Source organism: Dasypus novemcinctus, chromosome 20 (genome assembly GCF_030445035.2).
Source record: "Dasypus novemcinctus isolate mDasNov1 chromosome 20, mDasNov1.1.hap2, whole genome shotgun sequence".
Taxonomy (NCBI): Eukaryota; Metazoa; Chordata; class Mammalia; order Cingulata; family Dasypodidae; genus Dasypus; species Dasypus novemcinctus.
The window spans coordinates 31,718,571-31,733,824 of record NC_080692.1 but is presented as its reverse complement, the minus strand read 5'-3'; the positions used below and the strand labels follow the sequence as shown (position 1 = coordinate 31,733,824).

Sequence of the window (15,254 nt, the reverse complement as noted above, 5' to 3'; positions counted from 1 at the left end):
AGGTGTGGGATGAGATAAAAATGACTTAAAAGTAGTTTAAGAGTGAGAATTTCTAATTTATACCTTAAATGACACAGCTGTGAGGCATCTACTTTTTCTGCTCTTATCTCAGTATGAGTCATATAGGACAGTCTGTGAAGAGAATAGATATTGTTTGTTTTTGCCCTGGATTTGTATCTTTAAACATCTCTTTTCTTACCCAGCTCTGGAAGGTCTCTTCAGAGTGTCACCAGCCTTCCTACTAAAGGATACATGACTTTCTGAGGAAGGTATGGGCCACCGCCCACCTGTCTTCCTGCTCGCTCACCTCATTTAGTGGGAGATTACAAATGCTGCCCATGACGCAGCTGAGGTGTTAATGCACAATAAAATCAAAGTAGAACCCTGGAATCTTTGAGTGATTCAGGGCAAAAATTGAACCTCAAATATAGAGTATGTTAAAATATTTCATAAATTATTCAAATTATTACCTATAAAGATTTAGTCAAATGCATAAACACACTCAGATTTGAGTTTTTAAATCACTCTCTTTAAAGTAAAATCCCATGAGTCTTTAACAATGAATTAGTTTTGGACTTTGTAATTGGTTGAAGATTTTTCTTATATGATAATGTAGTATTTTGTATTTAGCCCCATCATTTTTTACTGGATTTTAAGAAGGAATTCATTGAACTGCACAAACCAAATATAATTTCTTGTACACTTACTTAGATAAATAAAAGCAACTTGATATTTAAGAAAAATCAGGAAGAGGTGTTTTCCATAAAAAGCTAATGTGAACTTGATAATAAATGCCAATGACTTTAAAAAACTGAACTAAAAGCATTGTAAATAATGAAACATACATTTTCAGCAGAATCCTGTCTAGAGTTCTTTTATTATTTTTAACTGATATGGATCAGAAACAATACTATGGTGACTGTGACTAAAATTAAAATTAAAATAGTTAACATATATTGAGAGATTATAAGTGCCAGTTAAGTAAGTGTTTTATATGCATTGCATTGTATTTATTATTTGCATATTTGATTAGAATACTAGAATACTAAATACTAAGTAACTTTTTAAACATTGCTTTTTATAAGTTTCAAAGCTAGAATTCAATTTTAGATCTCACTGACTCCAGAGCCCATTGACTTAATTTTAAAATTGTATTAATATATTTACAATATGTTTAAAATAGTAATATATATTATTTAACAATTGAATTATTATAAGAACTTACACAGCTAAAGGAACTGACACAGAGTATAACAAAAATATGATCTTCTGGAATTTTGAAACTAGTGTTATGCCATAAATGCTGTATAATTTTTTATTGATTTTATGGCCTCATATTTTAGCCATTAAATCAATTGCCAATTACTTCTTTAAAGAAATCTTTTCATTATCTTTTGTATTTATGGTACTGCCATTATTCTTTAGGTTTTGGATAAGTTTAGTATGTCATATGTTTTTGATCATACAAGATATTTCCTTATTTTAATAATTTTTCAGAACTCTCCACCTATTTATTAATAAGAAAAAGACCACATGGTAATTCCTCTTTTATAGATAAGTGTTGATCACTAAGTCAAAGTACTTTAGAGCAGGAAACTAGTATTTCTGCTAACTTTCCAATTCCCATCTTTGGACCACTTAGTCTTTAACCATCCTTGGATTTCAAAACAGGCTGAAAAATTGATAGATCATTTGTTTCCAATACAGCATTTTAATTATCACACATATTACAGTAGAATTAAAATATTTCTGTGGAATCTGACTTTAAATAATGATATTCTTATTTATGAACTTCTTTATTGCTCATTAAAATTTTCCTTATCATTTCTCTAACTAAGGCTTTTCTGTCAAATGCAGTATATCTAAAACCAAAATTACTTATTCCACCACGAGACACTTGTTCGAAGCTGTAAGTACAAATCAGAACCAAAACTTCAGGTTTTACAACTGCAAAATGAGCACTAATGCTTAGCCCCGCCCATCTCCCCAGGTTGATTTAGTGATCCTGTCATTATATTCAAGGTATATTCCTTTCTTAAGCACAGTTCTCACAGAATACAATCCCTCACAACAGTCAGCTGCAAAGATGAATAACCAAACAGTAACTTACTCTGACGTGGCTCTGGCCAAGGACCCAAAGAGACAGCCTATCAAACCTAAGGGCACTAATTGCTCCAGTTCTGTCACTGAGCAGGAAATAAACTATGTGGAACTGAACCTTCAAAATGCTTCACAGGAGCTCCAAGGACATGGCAAGAATTCACGCTGCAGAGGTAAAACATTTAATCCATCCTCAATAAAATGGTGCTCGGATGTGCAGTTGCAAAGGAAGAGAAGGTAAAGCTGTAGACCTGGAAAAGGTTTAGGGATTAGGCTCACATCAGTTTTGTTCTGAGGATCAGAACTTGAAGTGGAGATACGGTGTTTTGATATGAAATCTGAGCAGTAGTTTTACTCAGGCATTGTAGATATTTGTAGTCTTTGACGAACAATCACAGAACATTATATTTACTGAAAATGCAAAGGTATATTCTTAGAGAAAAATTATAATGGGGGATATGGTTTTCGGGTCCGGAGTTTAAGTCCATGACTCCCATGCATATGGGTTCTCTTGTACGCAAATCTGCTAAACATTGGCTTAATCTACATTTTCTCAGTGTTTCCGTTTCTCTTCTCTGCACTTTCCCCCTCTCTTCCAGGGAGGCTGACTGCTGCGACTCTGGGACTCCTATGGCTTGTCTTGACGGCCGCTGTGGTAACAGTGGCAGTCAGAGTGATTCCCTGTAAGTGCTTTAAAGGTTTTTAAAGACTTGGAAGTGCCTCTAAACATTGCATATTATTAGGAAATAGAACGCTAATTTTAATGTATTAATTTGTGTTTGCTTAAACTTGGCAAATACAGATGCCTCATCAATGTGGACTAATTGTGGAAAGGTATTCGCAACTTTTCAAAAATATTAATAACAGAATGATTGTAGGAAGTGTTTGTTTTTAATTCTAAGTGTATGTTTGTATATCAGCTCTCTTTCTTTCTAAATATATGAATATAATTGTGAGTGCTGATATATATATTAGGGTATTTGTATTAATACATATTAACTTTGATCTCACTTCTCAAAGAATTGCATTGAGACTGAAGAAGTTATTGAGAAATAAAAATTAATATTTGAAATTAAGTTAAATCAATTACTTTAATAAATGGTAAGGTTTGATCCATTAGGTTGTCAGAATGTTTTTCCCAGAACCTTCACTACTTTATTATTTTTCTTGGTAAAATCATTGTTAATATACATTATTCTAATTTTAATAAAACCCTGGGATCCTAAGAAACTAAAATTATTATGATTTATTTGCAGCAAATTTTAATCTTTATAAGAATTACTTTAATTTTTCTAGCTACTGTAATACTGGAGCAGAAAAATTCTTCGGTAACAAGAACCCAGAAAGGTGTGTAAAAGTTCAGATATTAAAGGTTACATTTTTGTCTCTAATTGAGGCCATGCAGAAATTGATAAAAGATTTTTTTGGGGAAAATACTAAAATTTGGGAATAAATTTTCACAAATACCATTTATATGAGAACATTTCTTCGTTTGGGACAATAAGAAGTATTCATTTAAAATCACTATAACTTCATTTTTCCATTTTGATCAAATTTCCTATTGATATAATGTGATAAGCAGATAATTTTACTCACAATAAAATGGTGTTGTTCAGTGCTTTCAGGACATGTGTAGGATGTATTTTTCTTTGTCAGTTTCATATGAGTAATGGATTAGTGGTTGGGAGACAGAAACTTTTTCATGGCTATGTATATGAGTTTGTGTGTTTTGTTTTATATGTAACAGCCTGGAATCCTGCATTGATCTATCTTATGCAAACAAATCATTTAATTTTCATTTAAAAAAATTCAAATTGTTTCTGGATAGTAATGTGTAATTTTTTCTTCAGCATATCATTGTGGTCGTTGTCCTAAGGAGTGGTTTACATATTCCAACAATTGTTATTACATTGGTATTGAAAAAAAAATGTGGAATGAAAGTTTGATGGCCTGCGCTTCTAATAAATCTAATCTGCTTTACTTAGATAATGAAGAAGAAATGGTAAGATTTTAATATTTGCAACACTTTTATAAGCTATAACCTACAAAAAGAAATATATGTTGATAGAATAATAAGTATTTATCAAGAAACATTGTTGATACTCCAGAAGATTCCTATGCAACTTACAGAACAAAGTTCTGCCTACTTTATAAGTTTCTATTAGTGTCTTACTTATTTCAGTAGGGATTATTTTTGGAGGATTCATCCATATTTTTGTCTGGCCATATGCTTTATTTTTAAGTCTATGCACCTTTATTGTTTGAATTTAGTATTGCATTTATATTTTTATACCATTAGTGCATATTTGCTCATTTTGAGTTCTTGGTTTTCATGAAAAACAATGCTGCTATAAATGACTTTTTCCTAAAATAAAGTTTATTATTAATTTTACAATACATAAAGCAAACTAAACATATCATAACTGTGCAGACTGTTCACAAAGTGAATGGCTCCTTGTAATTCTTAACATAATACAAATCAGTCATTAAAAGAGCTAGAGGGGAGCAGCCTCCCAGTGCTCCTGCCCTTTGTCTGCTCTCATCGCTTCTCTCTTCTACTGTTGTTGTCCTGACTTTCAATAATCCAGATTAGCTTTGCCCTTGGTGAATATAAATGGAATCCTATAGTATGCATTTCTGTGTCTGCTCCTTTATATTCACATAAGTTATTTAAGCAATTCACCTATGTTGTCTCAGTTAGCTGTAGTTTGTTAATTTTCACTGCTGTGTTATGTGAATGCAATATTTTTTAATCCATTCTATGGAAATTTAGGTTGTTTCTAATATTTGGATTATGAAATTAGTCTCTGAATGTCCTTGATTACGTCTTTTGTCCACATATTGCATATATGCATAGGAATGAAACTTCTGGGCCATAGTATATATGTATTTAAAGATTATTCAATTCTCCCAAGAGTTTACCAGTTCATTTTACAAATATACAATTTATCCGATATTGTCTGAGTGTGTCAGTTGATCCACATCCTCTCAAACTTCAGCATTGTGAGGAATTTGAGTAGTAGTACTTCTGAGGTTATATAGCAATATCATTTAGATAATAACAGGAATTTTCCTGATGACAGTAATAATGAAGAAATTATGATATGCTGTTAGCCAGGAGGATGTTCTCTCTTGTGAAGGGTCCTTCCTGTCTCTTGTCCATTTTTCCTATGCAGTTCTTTGGCTTTTCCTCTCAAATTCTTGATATATTTTGAGTCTGAGCTCTTTCTTGATTTTATGAGATACAAATAGTTTTTTCCCCCATCTATGACATATTTTTCCTCTCATATTCGAGTTTGTTAATGAGCAAAATTTATGTATGTATTTATTTATTTGTTTATGCATTCATTCATTCATTTGTTCATTTATGTATTTATTTTTGAAAACGTTGAACATTTCCAACACCCCAGAAATCTCCTTCACCCTTTTCCCATCAAATTACCCACTTCCTGCCAGGCAACCTTATTTTGAACTGTCACCATAGATCAGAGTCACCTGCTTATGGAATTCATAAGAATGCAATGATAAAGCTTGGGTTTTCTTATGTGACTGACGTCCTTTATTAAGTGTTAAGGGATTTTGAGATTCAAATACACCATTTTATCAGAACCTGCAAGTGGTAATAATGCATCTAGACCCTTGCTGATTTTATTTTTGTACCTGTCATCTACCATCATGCAAGTGTCTGCTGTTGGATATGAGGGGCTAGGCAAAGTGGCAAATTTACATAATTAGATGAAAACCCATCATGATGTCAGGAATTGCACGTTAGTATTCTACTCTAGGACTCTCAATCTGGAAACTCATCTCTCCAAAGTCAATCCAGGCAAAGACAGGGTATAAGCATGTTTGTTTTTGGTGCCTGACCATTTGCTTTGGCCTCCCAAAGTCCCTCCATTTTCTCATTAGTGTCCCAGGTTGGAACCACTGGATTCCCACAAAAGGTCTATTTGCTTAATACTTAAGGAGTTTTGTCTTCAAAGGATCTGTGGGTTTTTACCTCTAATGGTAAAATTTCAGGTCTGTAAGAGAGTTCTTTAGGCAGGAAGTCACACATCTCAAAGCATATCATTTAGACTACGGAATGGTGTACATTTTAAGCAAAGGGCCATATATTTTGGGACTTTGCAGGCTAATTCTGTTGCAACTCTGACATTGTGAGTACAGAAACAGCCTTAGATACAACTTAATAGTATGATTGAGTTTCAATAAAACTTTATTTACAAAAAGAAGCACTGGGCTGAATTTGGCCTGTGGGCCACCATTTGCCTGCCCCTGATTCAGGCCATTTCCTGTTTTGCCTACTCATGGAGTTAGTCTTTTTCGATAAACCCATCAGAGCAGAATAGAGAAGAATTGTCCAGAAGACCTAAAGCTGAAAGGGACCTGAAGACACACCTGGTACAATCTCTCATTTTAATTAGGACACTGGGTCTCAGAGTAGAAACTTTTCAGGATCACTAGGAGTCAGTGAAAGAGCCCAGTCAGTTCAGCATTCCCAAGTCTGCAATGGGGGCTCTTTGTTCTGCTCAGTTTGTGACAAATATGATCCAGTGCCTCAACCATATTAATGAATTGTCATCTGGAGTACCTAACCTAATTTAGCTCACATATTTTAAAGGAATAAGAGAGAGGGGAAAAGAGAGAAACAGAAATAGACATCCAGGTGGCAACATTCTTAAACCTTAACCAAAGGTCAACTCAGAAAGGATGAGAGTTAGACATTTAAGAAATAAATTAATTGGGAAAAAACATATATTGAGCACTCTATCCAAGTAATTGATTTAAAATTATAAGTGTATTAGTGTGAATAAATTATAATTTTTTAAACTCAGGAGATAGATATGTCATTCAATTTATTCTCCTTCCTTCCTTCCCTCTTCCCTCCCTCCCTCATTATCTCTCTCCTTCCCTTTCTCTCACTCTCTCTTTCACATTCATTTGGTGTCTTCTCTTGAAGGCACTGTGAAGGATCAAAGCTTGTTAAGCAAGACAGAATTCCTGCACTTACAGGGCTTAATCTGGAGCCCAGGAGACCCAGGAACCATGTCTTAGTTAGCTTTGTAGCCTTGGAGGATAAAGCAGTGTTTGCTTCATAGGGGAGGTGGTATTTGAGTGTACATGGGGATATATTCTGTGATACAGGTATAATGGTAAGGGATTGTGGGGGAGGGAAAGGGTGTAAGAAGGGGGCAGTGCTGCAGCTTGGATATGTACTGAATGATTGGAGAGGGAGTTAGTAGTAATTTCTGTAGTTCCAACTTGATTGATGGAATGGCATTGGCTCAATGGATGAGTTGTTAAAGAGATACCAATTTTCCCAGCCAAAGCAATTAGGATAAATTAACAAAACTGACTCACTTTGGGAACGTGCCTTCAATTCTTTATAAGTAGCATATGGTTCATTGAGGTAAAGCATTCATTTTCAAAGAATCAGTAAAGCAAAACTTAATTCTTTTAGAACTCTGAAGTAAAAAAAAAACAACACCTAAATGAACAGAATTTATTACTGTTAACATAGTTCAGTTTATTACTTTGAGGATATTTGTGCTTTTTTGTACCTATTTCATAAATTAACCAAATTTCATGAAGAAAATCTCCTATATTAATCTGTAGGTTTTTTCTTTTCCTTTCTTGCTTTTAGTTTTTACCTTTTACATTTCAATCTACAATCTATTTGGTTTATTTTTTGTAATACTGTATTTATGATGCTATTAACTAGAAGAGAACTCAATACTTTATTATATCAGTATCTACTTTGATGGAGCATAATTTATAGCAAAGATTATCATTTCTCTATTCTTCTCTATGCCTCCTTTGTTATAAATTGTGTGTGTATTTCTGGATACAACTGTGTCACCATTCTGTTTTTTTCTTGCACCAGAACCACAAGGACCAAATTACTAAAGCCTTTGAATATTGATATTCAGTAGAGTAAATAATCCTTCAAAATTCTTTTTTAAGAGTATTTTGTTACACAGGAGGTCCGGGTTCAGTTCCTACTGCATCCTAAAAAGGAAGATTAGCATACAATGAACAGACACAGGGAGCACAAACAAAGAAAAGGGAGGGGAATAAATAAATAAATCTTAAAATAAAAGAGTATTTGTTAGTTAATCCTTTAAATTTCTACATAAATATATTCACACAATTATGCTGTGACTTTTCTGAAATTATGTTTACTCAAGAGCATAATTGTTGAAAATTGACATCTTTATGATATTGTGTCTTAACATATTTTGCCATTTATTTTTCTCTCAATACAGTTTCTAGTTTTATATAGAAGCCTTGCACATTTTTGTTTGAACTCATATTTATATTTACTTTTCTATTGTTGCAAGTATATCACACTACAGTTATTTGAATACATTAATCTTACATCCAGCAATCTTGCTAATCTCATTTTTTATTATAATAATTTACTGGTACATTCATTTGGATTTTCTATATATCCATTTTATCATCCATAAAATTTGTTTCAGTCCTTCCATTCCAATTTATTTGTATTTTATTGTTTCTTTCTTTTTTTCCCATGTAGAGATGGCACTGCTTTAGATATATCTGACAAATTTGATATGCTGTATTTTCATTTTATTCTATTCAATTTTCTTTCTTAATTTCCCCTGTGACATTCTTTTTGACATCTTGGTTCATATTTTTTTTTAATTTTTGATTTCTAATTATAGTCCATTATGTTCAAGGAACATACTTTTTATGATATCAATTCTTTAAAATTTGTTGATTTTTTTCGATCCAGGATGTGCTCTGTCTTTGTGAATGTACCATGTGCACATGAAAAGAATGGGTATTCCTTGCGGTTGTGTGGAGTGTTGTATTGTTGTGGCATTTAAGAGAAGTTCAATTATTTGAGTATAGAGAGGCCAGGACTCAGGAATGATTTTGAGAAGGAAAAATGGTTTATTGACCGCCGGCCGGATTCGGGAGCTTTCTGTTTGAATCCCGAGCCCCGAACAAGATTTTCAAACGTCTTTTATACAGAGAGGAACGGCCAAATGGTCCCTTTGTTTCAGTTCTCAATAGGCTTCAATTAGCATATATCTTCCACATCTTAGGTAAGCTTTTAGCATGGACTCCAGACATTCTAGATAAGCTTTTAGCATATTTACTTTTTGCATTTCCCCTAAATACTTAAAGTTTATAGCCCTTGCATTGTTAAACATTTCCTGGGACTGGAGCCGCTGCCACTGTCCCTAAGGGCAGGACTGCAGCCTCTTACCTTTCCACACCCACAGCCTTCATACACCCACAGCCTTCAGCTTATGTTATCTCTGAAGAGACAAAGAGCCTTCCACCCATAGCCCACATCAGTATAAATGCCAATTAGGTCAAGATGGCTGATGGTGTAGCTCAAGCCTTCTGTGTACTTAATGGCTTTCTGCCTATGCATTCCTTTAAGTACTTAGAGAAATGTCCTAATGTCTGCAAATATAATTGTGCGTTTTAAATTTTAGTGTGCAGCCACCCTGTTAATGATTAGGTACAGTTCCTGGAATACTTTTTTGGCTGTGGTTCCGATGGCATGTTAATTTTCAGGGTCTTTGCAGTATCACTTTGTTCTGTTTAATTTATGTGGTGCTGCTGGGGTTCCCACTAGTTTCCACTGGTGCTGCCTGAGAGGCTGGAAGAACTTTCCCCAGGCCAGGTCACCTGGTGCCACTGGGTGGGTGGAACCAGTCTATGGACCAAAGCTTACTTCCCTGGCTGAGTGTGTTGTAATGGGTTCTCTCCTAACCGTGGGGGATGCCTGCCTTCCCAGTTTCTCTAAGCAGAAGATAAAAATTCCAGGCCTGCAGGAATGAAGAGGCTTTCGACACCACTCCCTGTGGCTGGATCCTTCTCGCCAGTGTGGCCAGGCTGCCTGTCTTCTCCGGACAGGGGAGGGGGATTTATTGCTGAGCTAAGCACTTGTCGTCATGGGAACTCCTTCTCTCCCCTCATCTCTTACAGCTCTGTCTTCTCTTTCTGGGGGAGGAAAAGCACTTCCTCCTGGCTCTTACTTTAGTCGATCTCCCAGATGATCCCTCTTCCTAGTAGTGCCAGGCTTGCCTTGTGCTGAAATCAGGATTGTCTCAATTCAGAGGAGGGATAAATTTACCTGAACCACCTTCTATCACTAGGCAGAAGGTCAGGATTCACTGGACCTAGGTCACCTTCTTCTGTTGGGCTGAGTATATGAAAGCTTGATGCTCTTTTAAAAAATATATATATTTATTTTAAAGAAACTTTAGATTACATAAATGTTACATAAAAATGTAGGGAATTCCCATGTGCCCCACTACCTCCCCCTCCCACACTTTCCCACATTAACTACATTCTTCATTAGTGTGATACATTCATTGCCATTGATGAACACACACTGAAGCATTACCATTGACCATGGATTATAGTTTACATTGTAGTTTACACTCTGTCTCATGCAATTTTGTAAGTTATGACAAGATATATAATGGCCTGTATCCATCTGTTCTAGTTTGTCCCAAACCATTTCACCTTTCTCTTTCCACACTCCAGAGTTCTCGTTTGCTCTGTCTTTTTAGTTATTCTGAGTGGGGACTAGCATGATGGTTTATAGTTGCACTTAGTGGGGAGTACTAGAAAAAATGGGTCAGAGACACCTTGTTTGGACCATTGGTATCCCAACAATGCAGAAACATAAGAGAGTGTCTAATCTAGTTTGGGGTCAAGAAAACAAAGTTTTTAGTTTCCATGTCATTTATCTCCTCAACAGCAGACCTTTCATTTCTTTCAAAAAGCCCTAACTCTGGGAACCATAGTAGAAAAATACATTGATTTAAAAGGAAGTATCTGGAAACTTATTTAAATCTGTACTATATTAATTTCATGAAACAGAACAACTATTAAATTACATTAATCTAAATTTTCCTTATTAACACGAGAAAAATAACTATTAAGTATAAATTTTACATTAGTTAAAAGTACAAACATTTGTGAAAATTTTTGGCGAAATGCAAAGAGGGTTTCAACTTTAATGTATTTGTATTGTTAGGATAGACTCTAGTACTCTTACCTTTGAAAATTCAAGATCATATGAAAGAAAACAGTACCCATATTTTAAAAATAATAATGTCATCTTAATGATTATTTAAATGGAAATCCTTTGTTTTCTGATAGCATTTTCTGAAGTCTCTATTATATATGTCATGGACTGGACTCCACCGTAAACACAGTGATGAACCATGGCTCTGGGCACATGGCTCAAATTTCAGCAAAATGTGAGTTTTTCCAAATGATGCTATATAGAAGAAAAAAGGCTGCAAAAAAAGAAAAATTCAGAAGAGGACTATTAATACATTTATTTAAATTGCATTATAGACTTTATAGAAAGATATTGGAAATAAGTGAATTGTAATAGTCTTATATATATGTTAAGTATTGAGTACTCATTGCTCAAAATAACCATTACAATTATTACCTGAAAAATGTCATTACCTATTTTGTGATACTCTCTATTACTGTTACATGCAAAATGGCATTGATTCATGAATTGCCATCATAAAATATAACAGAATTATTCATTTTTCTCCATAACAGGATAATAGTTGCATCAAATGAAAAACATAACTGTGCTATGCTACTCTCAGATGGCCTTCAATCAGTCAGTTGTGAATCTTCAAAATTATATATTTGTAAGCATGAGCTTTAGAGTTAAAACACCTGAGTTCACGAAATGAAAATAATGTTATGTTCACAAAAATCTCATATGAATTACATCACTTGTTCTAATATGAAATGTATTGAAAAGCTTTACTGAAATATAATTTACACACCAAAGAATGTGGAAATCATTACTTTACCACTCAATGTTTTATCACAAATGTTCCTTCAATATAATCCAACAAAATAAAATAGAACTAGCAACTCAGAAGCCCCTCCCCTGCCACTTTGAAACCAGTACCCATTTCATTTTGCCAAAGCTAATAGTCACTTATTTTTTTCTTTCCTTTTTTTGAGGTACCGGGGCCAGAGTTGAACCTGGGACCTAATATGTGGGAAGCCAGCACTCAACTACTGAGCCTTATCTGCTCCCCTGAGTTGTTGGTTTTTTCTTTGTTTCCTTTTTGTTTTTGTTTTGTTTTTAGGAGGCACCAGAGATTGACCCAGGATCTCCCATGTGGGAAGCAAGTGCTCAGCCATTTGAGCCACATCTGCTTCCCCACTCACTTGTTTTTAATACCATAGTCCAGTACTGTCTGTTTTTAAACTGTATGCATTAGAAGTTATACTGTAGGAATTATTCTGTGTCTGCCTTCTTTTGCTCAAAATTATATATATATTTTTTTGTATTCACCTATCCCAAAAGATTACTTGTATAATTTCATTTTTATGAAATGTCTAGAATATGTAAATCCATAGAGGCAGAAATTGGAAAGGTGGTTTCCAAGGACTGAGAGGAGATTGCAATGGGAAGTGACTATTAATGGGTACAGGGAGTCCTTCTGGGGTGATTAAAATTTTCTAAAATTAGATAATGATGATGGTTGCAAACTCTGTGACTATATAAAGACCCACTTTAAATGGTTGAATATTATGCTGTGTGAATGAAACCGCAGTAAAGTTGTTTAAAAATCTACTGTGATTTTGTATGAGACTGCATTAATCTTTAAAGTTATTTATTAAGATTTGTCATCCTTACAGTGTTGAATTTTTTGATCAAAACCATGATATATATCTTTATATATTTAGGTTTTCTGTTATTTCTCTGTCATATTTTATATTGTTCTGTATTGGAATCTTATAGAAATAGCGCTGTCATTATCATGCTTTTGATAATGGCATCCTTATTTTTTATATATCCTTTTGTAAATTTTGTTGCTATGAATAGAAATATAATACAGGTTTGGATGTTGATCTTATATCCAGAGACTACTGATTTTTGTATTAATTCTATAATTTCAAATATAGATTCTTCTGGATTTTCTACATAAACAGCTATGTTTTATCTCTAAATAATCACACCTTTATATCTTCTTTCTGGTGTAAATAAGTTTGCCATGTTTTTCTCCCTCTTATACCTTTTTTTTTTTTTTTGGTCTATGTTTTCTTCCCATGGGCTGCTTGAACATTTATTTTGAATTCGATTTTAACTTCTGTATAGTGTTTTTATTGTATCTCTTTGTATAGCTTTTTTTGTGGTTGCTGTAGGTGTTACATTACAAAACATAAATTATCACAAAATATGGCTATAAATATTTAATCAGATTGAGTGAAGAAAACTTACCTCCCTTCATGTTCTTTTACTGAGCTCTCTGTGTAATATAATTACCTTAAATGTTTCTTCTACATACATTGTGAACCATACAAGGCAATATTATAATTTACTATTAGCATCTAACAAAATTTAGAAAATATAAAAATAAAATGAAAGTCTATTGTATTTAGCCATGTTTTTATTTCTTTGGTTGTTTTTTTCTTTCCTAATGTTCTAGAATTCCTTCTTTTAGAGTTTCCTTTCTGCCTGAGAATTCCCTTTAGCCATTCCTTTAAAGAACTTCTGGTGGTGACATTTTCTTAGTTTTCATTTATTTTTGAGAATGCATTGATATAATTTTCAGTTCTGAAGAATATTTTCACTGAATATAGAATTCTGAGTTAACAGTTCTTTCCTTCTTTCTACCTTCTGAAAACATTGTTCTGCTTCCTGCAGTCCTCCATGGCCCCAGATGTAATTTTTTTTGTCTTTATTTTTTTTTAATGTTATGTTCAAAAAATATGAGGTCCGCATATACCACCCCACCCTCCCTCACCCCACTCCTCCCATAACAACAACCGCCTACATCATCATGGGACATTCATTGCACTTGGTGAATACATCTCTGAGCACTGCTGCACCTCATGGTCAATGGACCACATTATGCTGTAACTAGTGTTGGCCTCACCATTCCTAATTTCATGGTTCTAGGTAATAACATCATTTACTTTTACTATACCTAGTAAATAATGATTCCTGTTTTTTCTTTTATCCCCATTAAATATCAAATCTATTGTCTTCTGTGCAGGTCAAATTGTCTACCTAAAATACACAAATTTGACATTGTTAATCCCTCGATTAAAACTCCTGAAAGGTTCTTTATTGTCTATGTGGTGCTACTCAAGCAACGTAGCTTAGTTTATGAGTCTGTCTTCTTCTCACCCATATCCACTTCTTATGTTCTAGGTGGTTCCAGGCTCCATTACATCTCCAGTTATTCATACCCCCTCTTAATAAAACAATATTGAACTGCATATAGCTGCATTCATTCAATTTAATAGCTGGAAAATGTGCTTACTAAAAATTTCTTCACTTAAACAGCTCTGGAAATTCTGAAACAAATTAAGCCGGTGTTCTATGAATCTAATTTTAGAAGTTTACTCTTTGTCCTTAGTTCCCTAAAGGATATTAAACAGACCTCTTCAGTTTTGCTTACAAGAATAAGAAAACATCTCAAAACGAAACCAGAAACAGTGGTGTCAGGAGCACATTATAACTCGGTACATATGTGCTTTTCTTAGAGACAAAAAGCTTGATTTCCTTGAGTGGTCAGCTGAGAAAGAAACCATGAAGACCTTGAACCAGCACAGGAATATCTAAACTGTGGTTTTTTTAGCCTCTGAATCCAAGAACAAGTTTAATGTGCTTGAGACAACACAGGACTGAGAAATGGCATGTACCCTCCTCACCTGGCACCACTCGTTTTTCTTCTTCCCTTCCCCTCTCCTTTGCTACAAAAACTCTCATTCCCGTTCTCACTTTTAACTGGTTTGGGGAAGATTCCTTGCTTGTGCACTTGCATTAAATCACCTCACTGAGACGTGTTTCTCCTTTGTGGTGCTGGATTGGATTGGACAGGCCCTTCTATTGGAAATAGTTGTACTTATGATAAAAATTCTATCTCTTTATTATTTTTCTTTGACATTTCTGTTTCCTGTGCTTGGTATTGTTTAACCTCATTCACCTTGATAGCTTACATATTTGTTAAAACTCATCCAAAAAAGTACCCAAATCTAGGAAGTCTTCCCTAACACCATTTTCTCGTAGCTGATACTGGCAGCCTATTGGAACATTGTCATCCATGATATTATCTTCTATAATTATTTCTATCACAGCAAATTAAATATTCATGTAAAACAAGATG

The 15,254-nt window shown here is 34.1% G+C and overlaps 1 protein-coding gene across 2 annotated transcripts; it reads left to right on the top strand.

Annotated features, from left to right (window-relative positions):
* Nucleotides 1-2,047: 2,047 nt before the first annotated feature.
* LOC101434090 (NKG2-A/NKG2-B type II integral membrane protein-like) lies at nucleotides 2,048-13,469 on the top strand. Of its 2 annotated transcripts, XM_071210164.1 has the most exons (6): nucleotides 2,048-2,273; nucleotides 2,700-2,783; nucleotides 3,397-3,447; nucleotides 3,951-4,102; nucleotides 11,254-11,354; nucleotides 11,674-13,469. In XM_071210164.1, the coding sequence occupies exons 1-6, from the start codon at nucleotides 2,087-2,089 to the stop codon at nucleotides 11,783-11,785; spliced, it is 687 nt and encodes a 228-aa protein (XP_071066265.1). In that variant the 5' UTR covers nucleotides 2,048-2,086; the 3' UTR covers nucleotides 11,786-13,469. The 2 variants fall into 2 exon arrangements, with proteins under 2 accessions (XP_071066265.1, XP_071066266.1); XM_071210165.1 differs by lacking the exon at nucleotides 3,397-3,447.
* The last annotated feature ends 1,785 nt before the right edge of the window (nucleotides 13,470-15,254 follow it).

What these genes read in the sequence shown, in the direction of transcription:
- LOC101434090 (XM_071210164.1), top strand. Translation starts at nt 2,087, where the DNA reads ATGAATAACCAAACAGTAACTTACTCTGACGTGGCTCTGGCCAAGGAC. An exon ending in CAAGAATTCACGCTGCAGAG is followed by an intron (nt 2,274 to 2,699) that starts GTAAAACATTTA and finishes CCTCTCTTCCAG; the next exon opens with GGAGGCTGACTGCTGCGACT. An exon ending in GGCAGTCAGAGTGATTCCCT is followed by an intron (nt 2,784 to 3,396) that starts GTAAGTGCTTTA and finishes TAATTTTTCTAG; the next exon opens with CTACTGTAATACTGGAGCAG.